Source organism: Siphateles boraxobius, unplaced genomic scaffold (assembly GCF_051911475.1).
Source record: "Siphateles boraxobius isolate OS27281-9 unplaced genomic scaffold, OSU_SipBor_1 29, whole genome shotgun sequence".
NCBI classification, from domain to species: Eukaryota; Metazoa; Chordata; class Actinopteri; order Cypriniformes; family Leuciscidae; genus Siphateles; species Siphateles boraxobius.
In genome coordinates, this window is record NW_027508908.1 from 20,046,856 (window position 1) to 20,069,954 (window position 23,099).

A 23,099-nucleotide genomic window follows, 5' to 3' on the forward strand; every position below is an offset into this window, starting at 1 on the left:
CAGCTTCTCCACGGGCGGCCGTCTATGTCACCTCGTCCTCGCAAGCTCAGGAGAAGGAGTGCTCCTGTTGCTCCCCCAAGCCCAGTGATCCTGGAGGACCTGACTCTGGTGGTCCCTGCCAGGTTCAGTAGTCCTGGAGGACCCTTGGCCAATGGTCTCTAATCCAGTTGTCATGGAGGACCTGACTCCGGTTGTCCTGGAAGACCCGACTCTTCTGGTCCTGCAGATCCCATATCTTGTGATCCTGGAGGACCCATCCCTGGTGGTCCCAAGTCCGGTGGTCCTTGAGCTCCCTGTCATGGCCACTGAGGCTGTCCCTGAGCAGCCCGCTCTCCCTGTCTGTCCTGTCACGGTCAAAGAGGCGGCCCTCTCCCTGTACGTTGCTGTAGTTATGTGTGCCTGTGGCCGCACATGCTTCCCTGTTGGCTACTTCGGCTCCCGATTCTCCTGAGCTACCCATTTTCCCCGTCTGCCTGTGCAGTTGTCTGCCTGCGCAGCCCTGCCCTTGTTCCCTGCCCTGCCGGCTCTGCCCAATCTTCCTGCACCACCTTCAATCAGGACATCAGGCACACCTGAGCCTTACTGGTCTATACCCCTGGTTCTGAAATTATTGCTTCATTTACAGAGGGGAACCTCTAGCCGATAAACAAGTATCCTGAAGAATAGCAAACATATGACCGTCCATCTATTACCTCCAGTATGACCCTGGGGGGCTACTGAGAGAGTGGAGCGCCATAGCACTCTCATACAATTCCCTACCATGTAGCACTTATTGGCTGATGGTTTCCCATTTTTTCAGTTCTAGCAAACAACAGAGAGTATGCTATATCCCGATACTCCGCAGGGACCATTTGGAAGTGTGTTATCATAGCCCCCACTATGTGCACACTATAATCTCCAGGTATAGACTGGAGGGGCGATAAATTAAGGAGTGAGATGCAAAATTTGAAAGCTTATTCTACTTGCTGTACTGCCTATCCATATAAGGAAACTGATTGATGCAGCCTCCAACTAGGAGGGAAGTGCTAAAATGCCATTTCCAATATGAATGTGATTTAACAAGAAGCATATTGATACTTCTCCAAGCCCCATGCCATAGAAGGCGACAGAAGAGGAAATGGGACGCTCTGCGGTATTTCCCACTCTACCTGTCCTGTCTAGCCTATTTAACATGTGATCACAGTGTGAGCACATAGCTAAACCGCTGCTGTCCTGGTACCAGAGGGGGATGAGTGATCAATGAGGATGGTGGACACAAGTTGCGGTATTGTCCATCATCCATTTTTATTACAGCCCAATTGTTATAGGAGCATATTGGTAACACCTCTAAACTCCCGGCACCAGGAATAACAGACAGATAAAGGCACAGAATGCGAGTAGCGGAATTTCCCATCTTTCCTTTTCTCTCCATATGAAATATGAAGGATACTGAAACTGCCTCAATATCCAAGTTAACTTGAGGGTACCAGATTACAGACTGGGACATGGTAGCGTGAAATGCCCAATCTCTTTATCTAAATCCTCTTTTTATGTGCCACCAGGGATGCACATCAATATCGACTGCATACTCCTAGTATTGGAACAGGCGACAGATGAAAAAGTGATGTGCAATCTGATGATGTGATGTGCATTCACTTCACTACAGCATCGCCAGTCCTGCACTAGGATGGGCAGCAGGTAGAAGAGTGGGATGCGACAGAGCCCAAACTCTACACCTGCAACACCCAATACACAGGGGAAGCATGTTCATATAATCTCCACAGCGCAAGCTAATGGAGAGACAAATAAGGTAGTGATTATAACAATCACTCTACCTCCTCTACAACAGTCTAGCTTTACTGCTAAGGAGCCATACTGATGCAGCAATACCCATTGGTTTCAAGGGCACGACAGACAAAGGGGCAGGGTGCTAACAGTGAAAATTTTGCTACCCTATCTGTTTGAAGCTCTTAAAGTGGGTCACAAACGTGAACACGCCAACTTTGCTAAAGAGTGTAATTACAAGGGAAGCACAATATCTATCGCCATAAACCAAAGGCAATCGTCTAAAAAGTGGAGCAAATGTGCAGCCACTTATTTCATATAAAGGCAACTGCGCTTCCCAGGCTCAGGGAAGGATGATACCTGAGCCAATGCTACTGCAATTATCTAAATGTCATCCAAGAAGTGAACAGTTATAACATATTCCTCTATCTCCTAGCTCAATACTGGTGAAAGCTTACGCTTCTACTTCTCCAGGAATCATGTTTGATATAGGTCACATTAGGACCTACCCCTGAAAAGCCAAAAGAAGACCCTAATGGATCGGCTTTCTTTGCACTTTTGGCTGAGATGACTTCCTTTAGATCCTCCATTGGCTTCTTATGAGGTTGCCGCCTCCAGCCCCCAGTGACACTCCTCCTGACCTTGTCTCCAGCTAGGGTCAGCAAGCTGAAGAGGGGGATAAAGAACCTCGACTGTGGCTGGGGATGTGGTGCATATGTGTTCTGAGATACTCCCTCACACAGGTTGAAATCCTTGAGTAGGTCAGCTTGATAAGCTTGCAGAACAAACATGGTGTGCAAAGCTCCACATTCGTGGCCCGCCACCACATAAGCCTTGATATCGGGCATTGATACGCTGCATCGGGGATGGGAAAGCTCACAAACAAATTTTCAATGATTGTTATGACCTGCGAGAAATCGCTCATCCAATCTACCTGGTGCGGATTCCTCCCCCTCCACTGACCAATCTAGCTTTTATTTGGCCGTGGTGCGGGTCATTGCGTCGACCAGATCCTCATATGTGGGGGTGAGGGAGGAGACAGAGTCACTCAGCATGTCCATCTCAACAGTTCCTCATGTCAACAACATGCTCTCTGCCAGGTCCGAAGAAGCTGCGAAGTGGGCTTTTGGATCTGGCCTGAGAGCTGGAGAGGTAGTGAATGATGTTTGATAATGGGATAGACCTGTCTCAAGCTACTCAGCTGGCTTAACCTGTAACCCCCCACGATCAAAGTCACTGTGTTGCCTCAGCAGTGGCGGGACCCAATCCACGGGGAGCAAAACTTGAAAAGAGCCATGTGGGAGCGGAACTTTCTCACTGTGACGTGAACACACTGAGTACAAGCAGCCCCCTTGCCTTGAGGGCTGACTGAGTGTGCTCCATTTCAAGACATATAACACACAGATCATGAGAATAGTGTGTTAGTGTTAACGTTCTATATCTTTGTGACACATCTCCTAAACGCACTAGACATTTTTTTTCTCCTAACTGCAAACACACAGAGAATCTTTACATGCGCAGACAAACATATGGCTTCCTAAAGACAAAGAAACTGATGACTAGGTGCCCTCATATATCCTGCTGACATGCCTGTGACATCACTGTGGTAGCCAATCAAGTTTGGTGGGTAACATACATGCTTCAGACACCAGCACATATGGAGTGTCCCAATAACGTCAACTCCATGACACAGATTTGAGTTCCACTTCAAAAGGGAACCTTCATTATATAGCAGGCTTGTGCAAAATTCTGAATTTCAGAATTGGCCTCCATTCAATTCATGAATTGGAATTTGAATTGAATTGACTCCGCCCCACAGGAAGTTGAATTTGAATTGGAATGACAGTAAGTGGAATTAAATTCATGGCAATTCAAAGAAATTCTACACAGTCACACATAGGGTGATCACCATCAAACAAACCAAATGCGGGACGATGTGGGACATGTTACCAACACTAAAACATAACCTGAATCTGTTATATAATGTCCATTTAACTTAATAAAAACATTTGTATTCTGCATTTCAGCTGATAAAAATACTTTGTTATTTATTCCCTTTCAGACAACACAATTACATCACCAATGTAACTGTCATGATGTGGGTTTTGTGTGTTGTCTTGTCTTTTCATGTTCAGTGGTTCCCTGACCTGACTTTTACTTCTACCGGGTGTTTCTCGTTATTCCCGACGCCCCCTTATTATCTTGTTTGCTCGTTTGTCCTTGATTATTTAAGCCCTGTGTTCCTGCCCTGTCTTTGTGAGTTGTTGAATGTATGATAGATGTTAACGTTGGTGATTTCTGTATCCTTGAATCCTGTTCCTGAGTCTTTGAATCCTGTTCCTGTCTAAGTTTGTTAATAAAGCCACACTGCGTCTGGATCCAGCCTCATCGCTATTTCTAATGCACTACGTTACAGTAACATAACATGTCTTTATTTTATTTGCCATTTAAATTCAACATCATTGAGCAAGGCAGCAGGCATCATGCAGATCACTATTTTTGAAACAGTTCTGACTAATTCCAACTAAAATCCAACAAAATAAACAATGAACAAATAAAATATAAAACAACATGAAATTAGTTTATTGACAGCCTTATACATGTATATTAAGAATATATTACACCAAACACTTTCATATTTTTAGAAAGGATGTGAATTAAAACAACTACAGCAGGCAATAAATTGATACATTCTGTTAAATTAAAATTTTAAATTATCGAATTATCCATTTGTTTTCTGACAGGGAACACATGGAACGAATCACCGCTCAACATTTTGATTGACAACCTACTAGTGACCGTGTTTACTCCTTTCTTTTCAACCATTGGATAGGATTTTAAAAACGGCTGTTGTATTTGTACTTCTGGAATATAGGTGAAAAACTACGGCGCAAAAAGAATGAATAAAATGCTTTCTTAAAAAGGCAAAAGAACGCATGCACATTTTTTTAATATGATAATTAAAAACAAACAGACTGATAAAAATGCGGGACATTTTCTCAATATGCGACGTGGGGGACAAGGGGTGAAAATGCTGTGCGGTACAACACAAAGCGGGACGGGTGGTCACCCTAGTCACACAACAGAAATAATATATTGAATCCTCTTTCTAACGCATTCAGCGTTAGGAAGGTTACTTTGGAAATATAATTGCTTACTGTTATAAGTTACCTATTATAAATGTGGTTTGGATTATTTTATTTGGATTACTTTATCAATGTAAATCAATTTCCTTTTAATTTGATTAGTAACTAATTAAATTACACATTTTACCTCAGTAATACAACTAAATACAATTAAATTCATTTTGTAATTCAATAACATAATTTCATTACAGTTAACTCACTCCTCAACCCTGCATACATTTTGTTCTAATTTATATATATATATAAACAAATGTCCACCTAAAATTGTTTTTTTTTCTTCTAAAGATTTACTAAAGTAATTCTGGGAGTCATGTTCTATCATGTTCGGAGTCATGTTCTATCATGTTCCACAAAATTACAATTACAATAAATCAAACTTAATTATTTGTTCTGTGACTAGAGCTTTTAACATTCATTGCTGGTGGAAAATATTTCCTGTTAATGTAATCTGTACAAGTAGTTCAAACTAATATCATTTATAGAATATGTAATGCAATCATATCTGACATATACTGTAAAAATTCATTGTTAAACATTTCACTTAAAATATCTATATGAATTTCTTAGAATTTGTTTTGAATTGCAATTCTGCTTCCTTTAATTCAAATTCGAATTGTAATTATAGATCCTGTTTTTGACATCAATTCAAATTCAATTCAAATTCAAGAATTGAATTGGAATTTAGGAGTCATTCTCAATTCAATTCTGAATTGTGCACAAGCCTGGTATATAGATAAGAATAAAACTGGAACTTTTGTTGCATGTAAGTGCTACTGTAGTAAAAAATTATGGTTCACAGTGAGAGAAAAAAACTCATTTTGAGAAAAAAGCCTTTTAAGATAAATAGCAGATAGATAAAGTGTTATAAAATAAACACTTTCAGTATTTTGGATGTTTTCTTTCCACTAGAAGAAGAAGAAGAAATGTTATGGAAGCAAAATATCCCAAAATCTCATGCCTTAAGCTGTCTTTTCAAGCAGGGAAGATTTAATGTGCATTTCCATCAAAAGTATAATTTCCCCTCCCTTACTATCTCATTGTAGCACTAGCAGTGGAGGAGCGGGCTCGTCCGTTGCAGATGAGAGTGCCCTCCTATCGGCCAGGCTCTTCTACAAGCTTTGTTCACGACCCAGAAGCAGAGCTCAAGAACAGGAGAGATGTGAGTCTTAAACTGGCTTTTAGGTCTTCAACTCATTTGTCTGGCAGTGCTGGTTGATGATTAAACAATTCTTCACAAAATGTAATTCTTCGCTCACATTCCTTTTTGTTCGTTTTATTGTTTTTAAAAATGGTTCTAAATATTTGTCGTTTTCCATGGTTTAGATGTATAAAGACCAGAGGAGGAGTTGTGATAACATGTCTGCGAGGTCATCAGACAGTGACATGAGCGATGCTTCAGCCATCTCCCATGCCAGCAGTGCCTCACGGCTGAGCGCCACCAGCTACATGTCCATTCAGTCTGAGAGGCCGTCTGGGAGAATAAGGTTAGCCTATAAACAGGCACAGAAACAAACACACAAGGTCCACATTTAACACTTGGAAAGTACTGCTTAAAATAGCTAATGTTGGAGTTAATTTGCAGTTATTATTAAAAAAATGCAACATTGTACATGGTTTAAGTCAAAGTGTAAGAATAACAGTGACCGTCATTGATATAAGCAACACAAGCTACACAATCAGACCCTCAAAAAGTACAAAGAGTATTTTAATGACTAGAAGTTTATAGCATGCCTAAAATGCTTTTGCACCAAAACACATTTAATACTTATCAGATTATATATATTAAATAAAAGTAAATAATTTTTTTAAAGGAATTAATATTTTTTATTTGTTTTTATTCAGTAAGAATTCATTAAATTGATCAAAATTTACATTACATATTTTTTACAATACTGTTCTTAAGATCTTTCCACAAAAAAAAATGTTAATCAGCAAAACCACTTTCAACTCTGATAATAATAGGAAATGTTACTCTAGTACCACATCAGCATATTATCATTATTTCTAATATATGAAAATATAGATATATAAAAATGCATAAATATAGTTATGACCTTAAAAAAAAGTAGTCAGTACATTTTCTTGATTAACTCTTTATTGGAAGTTGGGGCAAAAGTTGATTTTGTACCCTGCACACCAATGGGTGGGGTGGAGGTGGGGGGGTTTGGAAAAATAGTACAAAATATATATATTTTAATAGCTACAAAATAGTTTTACAACTTTTTACTCTCTCTTTCTTTAGCTCTCTGCTATTTTTCCATACTCTAAAAAATCATATTCTGTTCTGTCACATTAAATTATATTGTTGTTCACTTGCAATGCTTATTTATTCCCTCTCCTACAAATCACAATATTTTTCACTAGTAAAATTGCTAAATTATCCTATACTAGCAGTAATCAATTCAGGTCACAAAAAATGATGTGTCCTCGGGTAGTGATAGTTCATTTTTGTCATTAGTCGTGTTTGACATTTGCATGCTTTCAGCTGTCTGTCTTATGCATGGCTTGTTACTTGTGAAACATTTTTTTTTTCTGCATGATTTACCTTTCTTTCTATTATGGCTTGTGCTCTATTTCATGCATGCATATTGCATTGGGGGTCAAAGGTCAAAGTCGTTGGAGAGTTGTAAAGGAGAAGAGAAAAAGGAGAGAAGGATTTCATGGGGGGTGAATGGAACAGACAACAGGAGGAGTCTGGGAAAGAGACGTTTCTCTGAGGAGCTTAAACGCAGACGTCATACGGTGGCTGGAGATTTGAGGTAACATGGACCAGCTCCCCCTGCCCATGTCTTCACCTCAACCACCACCGGATAAAACTTTATCATTAGCTAATACCAGAAACAACAACAAAAACAACATCTAGAATTGAGCAATCTTATCTTATTTCTGCTGATAGTGCCCTTTATTTTTATGCACATTCTGCATTGTTTTACCGTCTTATTTGCTAAAGGAGCTATGCAAACCGAGCAACAGCATACAGAAAATGTATATATAATCTTCCTCATCTAGAAGGCTGGCAGACTATTGCAATCTGTCATACTTCACTGGGACTTAATGATCCCAGTGATCCAGAAACCGTATTCGGCTCTTTAAAATGCAAAAAACATGCTCGACTACACCACACATCTGGACGTATGCCCAGTTATAGAGTTCTTCACAAGCTTTCGATCCTCAATTGATGAATTACTGCTGCCATGATCAGTAGAAATGTACAAAAAAAAAATCCATTTACAGTACCACCTGCATACCATACGTGGTAATATTGCAACGTTAAAAATATACTTTTTTCTATAATAAGACTAATCTACATAGAAAGGAGCCAATGACAATGAAAAAAATGAAAATAATAAAAGCCTTTCTTCTCCTCAAACAGAGCTTGTACATATATCATTAAAAGCCTTAAATTAACTTTCTGTCTATTCTTGTCTCTTTCCTAACCCGTTGCAGGCTTCACTAACCAGTTATATATCTTCATCATTTTTTTTTTTTTTTTATATATCAGTTTGAAGCCACACACTAGGTGTCACTGGGTGAAGTCTGTTTAGTTCAAACATAGTTAACATGAAATATTTTTGGGTGGCATTGACGTGTGCGATGTGATTGAATGTGTGTGAATTTTATTTTTAAGCTAATTTCTTTATAATTATAATGCATGCAACTTTTATTTCATATAAGTTGACTATGATCAATATTTGTATAAGTTCATTTGTCACAGCCCTTAGAATGAGTTGAGTCAGTCAGGACAGAAAAGTGGTTAAAAATAGCGCAAAACGTAAAAGAAATTTGGACCAGTTTTATTTCTAAAATATTTACTATCCCTTGTACATCCATATGAATTTAAAATGTTGATGTTGAAAAACGTGTGTGCATCTTTTGCGTCAAGTATACCTTAATACCTTAACTTTTACCAACTATTCATATTTTATTGGAATATTCTTTTCTGCTGTCTTAAAATTATCCTGTACACTATATATAGTTTGAGACAAGGTTAATTGTGCATGCTGGGTTTGATATCATTTGTATCATTTGTATGTTTTGCTTCATTCACATGCCACTCTGTGTGTGTCTATGTGTGTCCTGTGTATTGTGTGTATTAGATCCCTCTTTGCATGCCTCACCTCATATCTCCCATGCTTGAATACTGAGCCTGCACTGGATCCTCCTAAACCCAGAAACCTGTCTGCTTACCCCACTGTCACTGGCACTGCCCTCCAGCCTGTGGAAGAGAGACCTACCTCCTTACTTCCTATTCCCACCCTACATCCTACAGACAAGGGATTAGGGTGTAGACATGATGGGGATAGTGCAACTGGACAGTCCTGCAGTACCTTGACACCGTCAGAGGGTGCAGACACACGACAGCTCCTCCAAACCTCCAGGGGGCAGCAAAGGACATGGCTGCACTGTCAAAGTGTGCTGCTGTGTCATAATACAGACAGTTTGAACTACTGATCCGAAGATGTTGCTTTTTAATTAACACAATTCTATTAAATCAGATGTAAATCAAGTTTTAAGGATTTCATGAATCAAAACACTTTTGTGGCTTTTAGTCACTTTGTGTTAAATAGTGTACTTCTAAACACAATTCACTTTAAGTGTCTACACTTTTAAACTCTTCCAAGAAAACAGATCAGAATACTGATATTGATTACATTTTTGTCCAATCAAATGCTTTCCAGGAGAATGAGAATGTCCCTACCCCAGTATTTTTCCCATAGTGATTTAAAAAAAGTTTACTTAATGCTTGTTTAAGAGTCTACGAGATATATAATCATGAACCAAACCAACCATCTACAAGGAATATCAATACTCTTTTGTTTATAATCTTTGATTTGATGACAAAGGTGAGACATAAAGACAAAGGTGCGAGACTGTATACTTAACGGCTTCAGTGAGGGAAAGAACTACAATCCCATGAAGCATTGCAAATGGCATAATCAAATAAAAATGATGGAGAAATATAAAATATTCATTTTAAAGATGTTTGATTATGTTATATGTTTAGCAACAAATAGGTTTATTTCAAAGTATGCATATTATGCATACAAATATTTAAGTAGTTTAAGAGTGCTTCATGAGAGCAATTTGATTCTCTGATTGGTGGAGATTTCTGCAGAATTATGGGTTGTGTAGTTTTTCACCAGGAATTACCCTGCTGAACTTGATTGTGTAAAAATTTGTTGAAAATTGAAATAATGCAGGCTGATGGCTTCAACAAAAGCATATATCATTGATTAACAACCTCATAGCTCGCAGTTAGTCTGTCTTTTAAATGTCTAGAAATTACCATTTAAAATCAGTTCCCATATGCAGAAAATGAAGGATATTTTTACTTTCGGTACTTACACTAATCCACCTGCAACAAAATCTGTCTCGCCTAAACTCGGGAAAACACAGGAACTAAAACTGTGCTTGTCAAGTGATGTCATAACTAGTGTTGACTTGTTTTGACTACTTTGTCATGATTCAGACTCAGTCTAATTTTATGTAGAGAAGCAGATGATATTGTCCAAAAACAGATTTCGAACATTCTTTCTTCCATACTGGCTTGTGCAAAATAATTTGTCTGGACAAAACCAGCCATAATTTTGCGTTTAGATTAAAAATAAATGCTGTGGTTTGTAAGCTGTTTTAGCAGTGTACAAACATCTTTGAAAAATAATAAAGCATTACGATCTTGAATATGGTTTCCAACAGTTAGTGTCTTTCTCTTATCTTTATGTATCAACTAATTTGTCTCAACTATTCATCTTTCTTTTACTCTTTCTTTTTCTTGCTTACAGTCGTCAAGTCACAGCCTCATCTGGTCGGAATATGCTAAAGAGCACAAGTGTTAGCGGTGACATTAATACATCAGAGCGAACAGACGGCAGCCAGTCTGACACTGCTCTGGGAACAGTCGGGACCGGAGCTAAAAAGCGTCGATCCAGCCTCAATGCTCGATTCGTGGCTATTGTGGGAAACCGTCGCAGCCAAAGCACCTCACAGATCAGTCAAACGGGTCAGTGTCTTTAACGCACATCCTGATTTTCCGGAGTCAGACTCGTTCCTGTGTCAACATATTTTGTTGATCCTGGAACAACATTCCTGTCTGAAAATTGAATCCTAACCATATCTCTACCCCTAAACCTAACTCTATCCATAAGTTATCCCTAAAATCAGAGGGAAATGTTTGGTGAATAACACTTATGTAGAAGCACCTAACCCTGGTTGTAAGCCTAAACTTAAGTTAAACTGTAAACTTGTCTCTTAAATCTGATTGGTTGTTTGGAATGTTGTTCCAGGATCCACAAAGATATTGATCCAGGAACATGTTGTACTTGTTGAAATCAGGTTCTGTGTCTGTAGATGTCTATAACACAACAAACCTTGAAACTGCTACTTTCTGCTGATCTAACCAAGGCCAAATGTTATATTAACCAATAATACAACAAACCTGTATATATATATATATATATAAATATATATATATAATCTTTTTATTTTTTTTAATTTTTTTGCTGAATGTTTATTTACAGAAATTAAAAACATATACAGGTCCTTCTCAAAAAATTAGCATATTGTGATAAAGTTAATTATTTTCCATAATGTAATGATCACAATTAAACTTTCATATATTTTAGATTCATTGCACACCAACTGAAATATTTCAGGTCTTTTATTGTTTTAATACTGATGATTTTGGCATACAGCTCATGAAAACCCAAAATTCCTATCTCAAAAATTAGCATATCATGAAAAGGGTCTCTAAACAAGCTATTAACCTAATCATCTGAATCAACTAATTAATTATAAACACCTGCAAAAGATTCCTGAGGCTTTTAAAAACTCCCAGCCTGTTTCATTACTCAAAACCGCAATCATGGGTAAGACTGCCGACCTGACTGCTGTCCAGAAGGCCATCATTGACACCCTCAAGCAAGAGGGTAAGACACAGAAAGAAATTTCTGAACAAATAGACTGTTCCCAGAGTGCTGTATCAAGGCACCTCAGTGGGAAGTCTGTGGGAAGGAAAAAGTGTGGCAAAAAACGCTGCACAACGAGAAGAGGTGACCGGACCCTGAGGAAGATTGTGGAAAAGGACCGATTCCAGACCTTGGGGGACCTGCGGAAGCAGTGGACTGAGTCTGGAGTAGAAACATCCAGAGCCACCGTTCACAGGCGTGTGCAGGAAATGGGCTACAGGTGCCGCATTCCCCAGGTCAAGCCACTTTTGAACCAGAAACAGCGGCAGAAGCGCCTGACCTGGGCTACAGAGAAGCAGCACTGGACTGTTGCTCAGTTTTGCATGTCATTCGGAAATCAAGGTGCCAGAGTCTGGAGGAAGACTGGGGAGAAGGAAATGCCAAAATGCCTGAAGTCCAGTGTCAAGTACCCACAGTCAGTGATGGTCTGGGGTGCCATGTCAGCTGCTGGTGTTGGTCCACTGTGCTTTATAAAGGGCAGGGTCAATGCAGATAGCTATCAGGAGATTTTGGAGCACTTCATGCTTCCATCTGCTGAAAAGCTTTATGGAGATGAAGATTTCATTTTTCAGCACGACCTGGCACCTGCTCACAGTGCCAAAACCACTGGTAAATGGTTTACTGACCATGGTATTACTGTGCTCAATTGGCCTGCCAACTCTCCTGACCTGAACCCCATAGAGAATCTGTGGGATATTGTGAAGAGAAAGTTGAGAGACGCAAGACCCAACACTCTGGATGAGCTTAAGGCCGCTATCGAAGCATCCTGGGCCTCCATAACACCTCAGCAGTGCCACAGGCTGATTGCCTCCATGCCACGCCGCATTGAAGCAGTCATTTCTGCAAAAGGATTCCCGACCAAGTATTGAGTGCGTAACTGAACATAATTATTTGAAGGTTGACTTTTTTTTTTTGTATTAAAAACACTTCTTTTATTGGTCGGATGAAATATGCTAATTTTTTGAGACAGGAATTTTGGGTTTTCATGAGTTGTATGCCAAAATCATCAGTATTAAAACAATAAAACACCTGAAATATTTCAGTTGGTGTGCAATGAATCTAAAATATATGAAAGTTTAATTTTTATCATTACATTATGGAAAATAATGAACTTTATCACAATATGCTAACTTTTTGAGAAGGACCTGTATATATATATATATATATATAAATGTTTCTTGAGCACCAAGTTGAGCATCCACATATTAGGATGATTTCTAAAGGATCATGTGACACTGAAGTCTGAAGGAGTCATGGCTGCTAAAAATTCAGCTTTGCTATAACAGGATATAAAAATAGAAAACATATATACTTTAAATTGTAATAGTATTTCATATAATTACTGTATTTTGATCAAATAAACACCCTTGGAAAACATAAGTGACTTCTTAAAAAAAACAAAAAAACATTTAAGAGTCTAAAAGTCCCCCAAAATGTTCTTCAATTAAAAATGTTTGTTTAGATGTTTTTTAGGTTACCTGACATAACTTTTTTTTTAGCCTGTGTTTGTCCTAAGAGGTTGTTAAAGTGTTTTCACTAGACAAAACAAAAAGGACACACAAAATGCAGTGTCATAAACATCAAGCCTACTTTTCCTGTTTCAGCCTTTGATCAGTATCCTGCTACGAGTTCAAATGTGTGCTTTAGCTATGGCTTGTTTGTCCTCATCAAACCTGAATAGCATCTTTTCAAAAGAGGCACCTGTGGCCATTTTACTACTTTCAGATGTCAGGACTGACTCTGCTTTGTTTGGTATAATAAGACTTTCCATCAGGCGACTCATGCCCCTGCCACAGAGCCAGTTTCTTTTGAAAAAGTCTTGAAAGCACATTAGAGGAGTTGTAAGACCTGCGGGGGATCTGCATTTTATCCTCTCTGTTTTATGTAAGACAAAAGTGACTCAGGAGGAGACATGCACCCCCCCCCCCCCCCCCCCTTTTTTAAGACAGATAAAGGGGTGGTTAACGCAGTACGGTTAGCTCTCATCCCAGTGGGAGCTACAAGCAGTCAAATTATTTCGCTGTCTGCTTCAAACATCCAAAAGGATGTAGAATGTTAAACAGATAGTGTGCAGCTTGACCGGAATTGTTTAGAAAGGACATTGATCTCATTGAACGCTTTAAACATTTATCACAGACAGTCATGTAGGAGAGATACAGATTTTTTTCTCTACAAATGAGTGATACAAACTTCTCTTAAAAGTCCTAAAAGTACATTTCTTTATTGTTTGTGGAATCTGTCCATCTTCAGAGGCATCCAATAAGAAGTCGAAGGGCAGTCAAGGGACAATCCAGCGCAGTCAGGAGACAGGAATGGCTGTGGAATTACAGAGGACTATGAGTCGTCAACCCAGCCGAGAATCCAACAACGGAAGCATGAACAGCTACAACTCAGAGGGCAGGTAAGTTTCCTTCTCGTTGCTTTATTAGATTATATTTTGTAATTTTTTTAAATGCAGCACTTCCACCCATGAGAACAAGATTGGCACTGCATTGGTCACGCACTTCTCCAAACATCTGTTTCGCGTTCTCTAGAACATGGAAAATTTTGTTCTTGTTATCTTTTCATACCAATTGCCAGTTCTTGTATGTACATGTCTGTCTCAAAGCAGGGGTCAGTTGGAGCAATTTCCTGTTCTTGTATTTACAATGATCCAAAATAATTTGACATTTTCCATATTGTTTTCCATTCTGAAATGGCCCACCTTAAACCGGGATTATTCTTTTCTAGAAATAGGAGCATCATTAAGTGCTGTTCCTTTTATCCAGTCAGGCATTTTAATGGTCAGTCAGGCATTGCCATTATGGATAAAAATGTAAACATGCTTCAAAAAGACTTTCAGTTTGTGGGAACACCATGCCTGTATACAAACCCACATACTTTGGATACATTGATCATTTTAAAGTGACGAATTAAAAATAAATTGATCTCCAAAACTCTCCGATCCCGTTACTAGATTTTTTCTTTTATGAATATACTATAAGTCAGTAAGAATGACACCTGCAACACCTTTTTTCATTACAATGTTTGTCTTTGTCAGTCCAATTTTTCCAGCAGTTCGAGTCGAGACTCAGTTCAGTGACTTCCTGGATGGACTGGGCCCTGCTCAGCTAGTTGGTCGACAAACCCTAGCCACACCAGCAATTGGTAAGCTTTTCTTCTTTGTGACTTTTTAAATAAATTTTTTTCTGCCTTTTTTCCCTTGTAGCATCCTATCCTTATCCCATTTGCTGTCAATTGTTTACCATTTTTTATTCAATTATATGCAACTGATTGTGATTATTTGATTAACTACACAAGTAACTGCATACTGTATATAAAAATTAGCGAATAACCAATATAATTTAAGTCATTATGTTATCGAAGCAGACAAATGAAAAGACAATACTGTACAAAAAATGTCCTTTAGAATTTACTTTATTTTTCATATAATTGAACATAAGCTGGCCTACAATTTTCATAGCAATTCATTTAGCAATCAGTTTCTTTAGACTTAGAGAACGTTCACATTGGATGCGTTTCAGTGATCTGTCTATGCTAATTTTCAATCATCAGTCTATAAAATCTGTCATATGGACATAATTTACCACAGCATCGTGTCTCATTGTTTTTAGCGTCTTTTTTCAAGTCTTGTGTCAAGTTAAAAACAGTTATGTTGTATTCTAGTTGTATAGTTTTTTTTCTATATTTGTACTAAATACAGTAAATTACATTTACAGTCCTAATTTACTGACTTCAGTTCAAAATACAAAAGGTAACTGCCTTGGGAAATAATGTCAAATAATGTTTTTGCATGAACCATTTGAATAAATTCATTAAGCAAATTTACCGTTTAAATAAAATGGCCAATATTAGTTGGTTTTCTTTGCATATTCTGTGATGTCCAGGTGACATTCAGATTGGCATGGTGAATAAGAAAGGCCAGCTGGAGGTGGAGGTGATAAGAGCACGAGGTCTCATCCAAAAACCAGGATCCAAATCACTCCCTGGTGAGTCCTTTCTGATGTATTCTGAACTCACCGCTTGTGATTCAAACTCCATGTACAGTATCATATTACTCAGCCACATAACTCATCAGGCAGTTCTAGGTGATACAGAAAACAGCCAAATTTGCCAGAGCTAGTTATACTTGATATGTTCAGTAATGTCAGTAGTATGCATTGTGTTGATACCTGCCTAATTTGATCCATTCTGTTCAATCATAGCTCCATATGTCAAAGTCTACCTTCTACACAATGGGGCATATGTTGCTAAGAAGAAGACAAAAATTGCACGCAAGACACTCGACCCGTTGTACCAGCAAGCACTGCAGTTTGAAGAAAGTCCGCAGGGTAAAGTTTTACAAGTGAGTCATGTGACTTTTTTGTCTTTTTTTCTACATTTAGTTTATTCTTGCAGATTCTATCCACTTGATGAGGCAGTTGAACAAAACTTCTGTGAGAAAATGTCATTGAAGCCCACAAGGGCTGCATGAAAAAGACAATTGTCTAGTTTAAAAAGATCACATTTTTGAGATTAGATATTATTAACTTTGATTGTGTGACCTGAGAGTTCCATCCACTGATGAATCAATAAACAACCTGTAATTTCATTTTATTAGGTAATTGTCTGGGGAGATTATGGGCGAATGGACCACAAATCCTTCATGGGAGTTGCACAAATCCTACTAGAGGAGCTGGACCTCTCCAGCAATGTCATTGGCTGGTACAAACTTTTCCCGCCTTCTTCCCTTGTCGACCCAACTCTTGCCTCTATAACTCGACGTGCTTCTCAGACATCCCTGGACAATTCACCGGCACCTGCGGGAGTTCGATCCTAGTTGACTAACAATATAAAGCACAGTCAATACAAGCTGAGAGACAACAAGATAAGAGCCAGGCAGAAAATGCGATGAAATGACACAAAGCTTTGTTAAAATCTGACAATCACTCCTGTGACTTTGTTTTTATGTTTTTCTCTTTGTGGGTAGCACGTGTTCTGCCGAATTTGTTTGTTTCTCTCACTGTTTGTTGCGTGAGACTTAGTGCTGTCTAGCACACTAGCACGTGGGAAGCACCGCTTTAGGGTGACATAGAAAGCAGGGTGATATTCTGTCAAGTCTTCATTAAAGAAATGTACGTTAGCTAGTTTTTAACAGAGCATCAGAATGTATCAGCCCAAAAACAAAGGTGACCTCTGACCAAGGGATTGTGGGGCCTCAGCCGAGGCCCTGTCTAAACCCTGTTTGTACTGAAAGTCAAAGGTCAGCCACTGGAAAGACGTAGGGTGTCCCCTGGGGAGGTTGTCTGGAAGGGCAGGGCCTTTCTTGGTGCCTAAACCTGGAGGACCCAAAGCCATGGTTCATTTCCTCCAAAAAGTTCCTCTGTTTTCAATGCTTGTGACAGCTAGCAGAGGCCACTCTCTTCTAGAAGTTATTTTATATTTGTTTAGTTTTATTTATTTATTTGTACATCACTGGCACATTTTATGAAAATCAAGAGGTTTGTGTTGTCCAGTGTGCTGTGAAAATGACAAGAAATGCTAAAAAAGAGATTGAAGACAACGTATCTGGAACAATACACATTTCTTTGCACAGTATACATTTTTATTTACTGTTAACTGAAACGATTACATTATCCTACAGTACATTGCATACATCATCTTATTCAGTAAATTCAATCCGATTTGTAGGTATTTACACTTATCATTAAATGCTATTAAAAAGTATATATTTAGTTAATGAAAAAACACTATGTACCAAGGTAAACATATTTGTGAACATGTAAGTTTTATAATTTAGGGTCTTTGGTAAAAGAAATCTATAAAATTATGTTTTCATCTGTTGAGTAAATCTTGATACATAGAGTTTTTTGGACACTAAACTAACTTTTTTAATTTGTTTGATGGTAAGTGATTGCGTAAACGTACATTTTCCTTTTTAATATATATGGTTTAGCAAAAGCCACTTTCAACTTATACCACCCTGAGGTCACAAGATTGACTCAAACTCTTCAACAAGCCTTTGCACATATGTCTTTTTTTAAATTAATAATGCAAGCACAAAAGCTTGATTTTTAAATGAGATGAGAAAAAATGCAAATTCCTCTTGTGTGTCTCTGTAAATGTTGAAGTGACCAATTAGATTTTGCCATCACAAACATAAACACCAATCATCTATCAGGCCAATGGCCCCTCCCTCCAGTGCAGTGGAGCAGCATGACTCGGATCAGTTCCCAGCTGCATGCACATTTTTGTAAAACAGACTACACAAATGTTAAAAAGTAACAGAAATAGATATGTGTTAGTTCAACATACTGTAGGCCAGCTTGTATGTTGCATGTAATGTACAGTTTGCTTGTACTTGAATATAAGAGATAAACCAAGAAAAAGAAGCCATTTGCTTTCACTCAGACTTTTCAGATCAGCTAAAAAAAAAATAGTCCATTCGGTGCTGAATGTTGCAACAGTTTTTTTCCCCCACGTTTTTAATTATTTATTTTTAGTCTTTTATATACCTTTGGGGAAATGTGCTGTACTGTAACACTGAACAAAAGCTAACCTCCTTCCTGTTTTACAGATTTTACTAAATCATAATTTACCTCAAAACCACAGAAATTAACCTATAAAATGTGTATACATCCCATCAAGTTATTCATGAGTATACCGATATCAAAACAGGAAATGTCAAAAATATATCATACATACATAACCGTATACATGTTAAATATAAATGTAGATGCACAGAGACTAATTAGCGCATGTGTTGTAAATATGAGATAACCATGTGGTTAAGCCATATTTGCAAAGGGGCCAAGGCTTACTTTTGAGAACAACCATCCCAATATGGGACCGCTGAGCGGACACCTTTCTTATCATATGGGTCCAAATCTAGAGCTCTCACTGTCACTTTTAGAGGGCCGAACCACTCCGCTCTGAAGCTGTAGCCAGATCGTCCTTTTCTCTGTGCTTTCGAGCCAAATTCTTCACCTCTGCTATGAACATGAAATCAGAAAAAAAAGATTGTTTTTATTCACGAGAGACAGGTTTTATTTTACTTGATCAGTATTCTTGAGTAGACGGGAAAACAATGCTGACTGTTTACAACTTCTAGTATGTGTTTCACTGAGATGATGAAAAAGAAAAAGTATTCACTGCAACATTTCTGTTTGTATACAAGTGTGGCTCATATGATGTGTATGTTTTATATTTAAAAGAAAAAGAAAAAAGTTAATTTTTATTATTTCCAAATAAAAAAAGTGTGTGGAAGAAATTTTCAACACAATGGTTATTTTCTTCTCTTTTTCATTTAACTTTTTACTTATCAACAGTGGTTAGACAAACAAACCTCAGCCAATATATTATCCCAGATGTGACACTACACTAGATTAGAGTTTTAAAATAAATAAATTTAATCAATATTTATCATGTAGTGCATTCATATAGTGTTGGCTGACATATTTTAAGATTTGATTTAGGAACAATAACATCTGCAATATGTTTTGTACGACCTCATCCATGATGGAATTGGCTATCCCTCAGGATTTCCCTCCAATCATGTTTATCTACATGGTTCATAAGTAAAACAATAGCAAAAAAAATTGTTAAATATGAATAATTTCACATGAGACTGTTATACATTCAGTACGGGTCCAAAGTTTGGAAACATTACTATTTTTAATGTTTTTCAAAGAAGTCTCTTATGCTCCTCAAGCCTGCATGTATTTGACCAAAAATACAGAAAAAAAAACAGTAATATTGTGAAATATCATTACAATTTAAAAGGGAGGGAACGCAGACGTAGGTCATGACTGACCAATAGGAATCTCACTAGAGAGGCCAATCTACTTACCATATGATGTGCCAATGCAGTTGGGGGTCCGTCCACACCCCTGACACTGCATGCTCGTTGTACGTGGAACCCCAGCCGGTGGCAGAGGCATCTGTGAATACTACAGCATGCCTGGATACCTGTTCCAATGGGACTCCTACCCGCAGGAACGAGTGATCTGACCACGGGCTGAAGGTCTGGCGGCATGCCGGTGTGATTGCCACCTGGTGAGTGCCGTGATGCCACGCACATCTCGGGACTCGGCCGTGAAGCCAATGCTGAAATGGTCTCATATGGAGCAGGCCGAGCGGGTTACCGCTGCTGTCAGATACCCCTTTTCCACCAAAGCATTTTGAGAGCCGGTTCGGAGCCGGTGCCTACTCGCTAACCAGTTCTTTGTGTTTCGACAGCCAAATAACCGGTTCTCGGCCAGGAAAACTGGTTCCAAAGCAGCACCAAATCTTTGCTGGACAGAGAACCGTTCTTTTACCACGGCTGGGGGCGGGTTTAGATGTGTTCTAAACATCTTCTCTGACCGCAGGGCCAGGAGAAACATTTGCAGAAACACGATGTAGTCTGCCATTGTAATTGTTATGCTTGAAGTTGGCGCAAACGTTTCTAGCTTTTAAAAAAACAAAAACATTATGTAAGCAAAGAAGAAAACAGTCACAATATAGAACAAATAAACGGAAAGAAATAAAAGACACAAGACAGGTGTACATAACTAATCAGAAAAGATTACATATCAAAGGAAAATATTCAAGGACTTACATATTTCAATTGTTTTTAAAGCCTTCTTGGTTCACGAGTTAGAGATAATCCCAAAGTAATATTGTACTTGCAAGCGTTTCTAGCTAAGACGTATAGCGACGTACACAGTGACGTAACGACATCGTTCGCCGAGCGCTCTAGTTAGTGGAAAAACAAAGCGGTTCTGAGAAGGTTCGCAAGTTGAACCAACTCCGAACCAACTTTGAACCAGCACCAGGTCCGAACCAGTTCTTTTTTGGTGGAAAAGGGGTATGAGTGTGCTGTGCAGCACTTACTTGGTTCCACGGGACAGGAGGTGCAGGAGGCGTGACCATCCCTTGGTGGTGTTCTCTGACCTCACTCTGCTGCCCGCTGGCGACAGAAGAGGCGGATGAGAGTGGTGAAGATTCTCTCCTCCCACTGCTCTCCGGGCCCTCTGCAGAACCAGAGATGAAGGAAGCTGGTCTATTATTGAGAATTTGGGTACCGCTGGTTTTGAGGCCAGCGGCGGAACAGAAATTTTTTCCACCCGGCCCTCCTCCGGGGAAGGGAGCGGTGAGGCCACCGTCTCCTAGAGAGCAGTTCCATCCATTTCCGGGTTGCCCGTCCTGGGGTCACTTACCTCTGGCTTTGCCACCCTTCTTGGCGGGGGCCTGGACGGGTGGGCAGCCTGCCTGCGACTGTCTCCACGGCACCGTTTAGGTGGAGGCTGCTGCTGCGGCGCGGGAGCCGGGGCAGAAGCAGGAGGATGCCCCCGCCGTTGAGCAGACTGAGGAGCCAGGGGCGGTGGGGTAGAGGCAGCAGCTGACTGCTGCGGCAGAATGTGTTTGATAGCCTCTGTCTGCTTTTGTACAGCCGAGAACTGCTTGGCGAAGTTCTCGACCGCGTCACCGAAGAGGCCGGTCTGGGACACAGGGGAGTTAAGGAACCGCAGCTTGTCGGTCTCCCTCATGTCGGCCAGACACAGCCAGAGATGGCGTTCCTTGACCACCAAGGTGGACATCGCACGACCCACTGACCACACGGTGACCTTCGTCACACGAAGCGCGAGGTCCGTTCCGGCACAAAGTTCTTGGAGAACTTGTGGATCATGACCACCTTCGTGCAGGTCCTTCAGTGCCTTGGCCTGATGGACCTGTAGCAACGCCATGGCGTGCATGGCAGAGGCAGCTTCCCCACAGGCCTTGTAAGCCTCGTCGAATAGGTCCGACGAGAACCTACTGGAGGAAGACACGGTTCTCCGCGCCAAGTGGAGTTAGGGCACAGCTGCATTGCAGCGGCCCGCTCCACTAGCGGGATACGCGGGTATCCCTTAGCTGCCCCGCCATCAAGGGTGGTGAGGGAGGAGGAGCCATCGAGATGGTTTCTAGCAGTTAAAGGTGCCGAAAACAATGGTTTTCTATTTGAATTTACTTTTAAATATAATTTATTTCTGTGATGCAAAACTGACTGTTAATCAACTATTACTCCAGTCTTCAGTGATCCTTCAGAAATCATTCTAATATGCTGATTTTATATCAATGTTGGAAACAGCTGTTCTGCTTGATAGTTTTTTTATAACCTGTGATACTTTTTTGATGAATAAAAAGTAAAAAATAAAAAAAGATTTAGAAATCAAAATAGAAATCTTTTGTGACAATATACACTACCTTTCAATAGTTTGGGGTCAGTAATTTTTTGTCTATATTTAAAATAATAATAAATTATTGCTTTTATTCAGTAGAAATAAATCAAATTGATTAAACAAAGTGACAGTAAAGATTTATATTGTTAGAAAAGATTTAATAATAAATGCTGTTCTTTTAAACTTTTTACTCATCAACGAATCCTGAAAAAATTATCACAGGTTCGAAAAAAAAATTAAGCAGCACAAGCATTTCCAACATAACTGAGTATCAAATCAGCATATAAGATGATATGATATTAGACATGATTTCTAAAAAGGAATAAATACAGAAATAAATTTGTTTTTAAAGTTCATTTAACAAAAAAAAAACATTATTTTAAATTGTAATAGTATTTCACAATATTACTGTTTTTTCCTCCATTTTTTTTTTTGATAAAATAATTACAAGCTTGATGAGCATAAGAGACTTTTCAAAAACATTAAAAATTGTAATGTTTCCAAACTTTTGACCGCTATAAAGGCGCACCTTTTCGCGGCTTATATCTTGAGAACCCCTCAGTCAATATTCCACAAACTCTAATCTAAAGACAGGGCCTTTCAAACGTATCCAACTTGACCTGGTCCCCGAGTTATAGCCGTTCAAAGTCAGGGGTCCCAGCGAGCGGCGATCCGGTAGGGGGCGTCCCCGAGGCCTGCCACTCTCTCGTTTGGGCAAGGGTCCCCGTGGGACCTCCTCACCTGAATTTGATGGTCTACTATTTCCGGTATGGTGAAGTGCTGAGTCCCAGCTTAGGACCCAACCAATCCGATTCAAAGCACATTTTATGGGTATTCGATTTAGTGCCTGGTTAAAAATCAGATAACACATTCTATAAGTCGTTGGAACTTGTTACAACCAATGACAGTAAAAGAAATGGACCCACGATCCCCTTGATTTCAACGGAGAAAACTGAAGCCCGATTAGTGCACTCACTTCCTGATGGCTGAGCGTACCGCGCTGGCTCAAACTGAGCTTGAGGACAGTCTGACAGTTGTAAATC

The 23,099-nt window shown here is 39.3% G+C and overlaps 1 protein-coding gene across 12 annotated transcripts in view; it reads left to right on the forward strand.

The window, feature by feature from the left end:
- The window catches only part of rims1b (regulating synaptic membrane exocytosis 1b), a 114,346-nt gene extending 95,222 nt beyond the window's left edge, over positions 1–19,124 (forward strand). For 8 of the 12 annotated variants that reach the window (XM_077246725.1, XM_077246730.1, XM_077246724.1 and 5 more), the window contains 8 exons: positions 5,954–6,069; positions 6,234–6,394; positions 10,694–10,911; positions 14,126–14,276; positions 14,916–15,022; positions 15,763–15,864; positions 16,081–16,220; positions 16,476–19,124. In XM_077246725.1, the coding sequence (XP_077102840.1) occupies positions 5,954–6,069; positions 6,234–6,394; positions 10,694–10,911; positions 14,126–14,276; positions 14,916–15,022; positions 15,763–15,864; positions 16,081–16,220; positions 16,476–16,694 (1,214 nt within the window). In that variant the 3' untranslated portion in view covers positions 16,695–19,124. Of the gene's footprint in view, positions 1–5,953; positions 6,070–6,233; positions 6,395–7,516; positions 7,670–9,007; positions 10,593–10,693; positions 10,912–14,125; positions 14,277–14,915; positions 15,023–15,762; positions 15,865–16,080; positions 16,221–16,475 lie in introns of those variants that run through there. The other 4 variants (XM_077246719.1, XM_077246720.1, XM_077246718.1 and 1 more) reach the window with 2 other exon arrangements.
- The last annotated feature ends 3,975 nt before the right edge of the window (positions 19,125–23,099 follow it).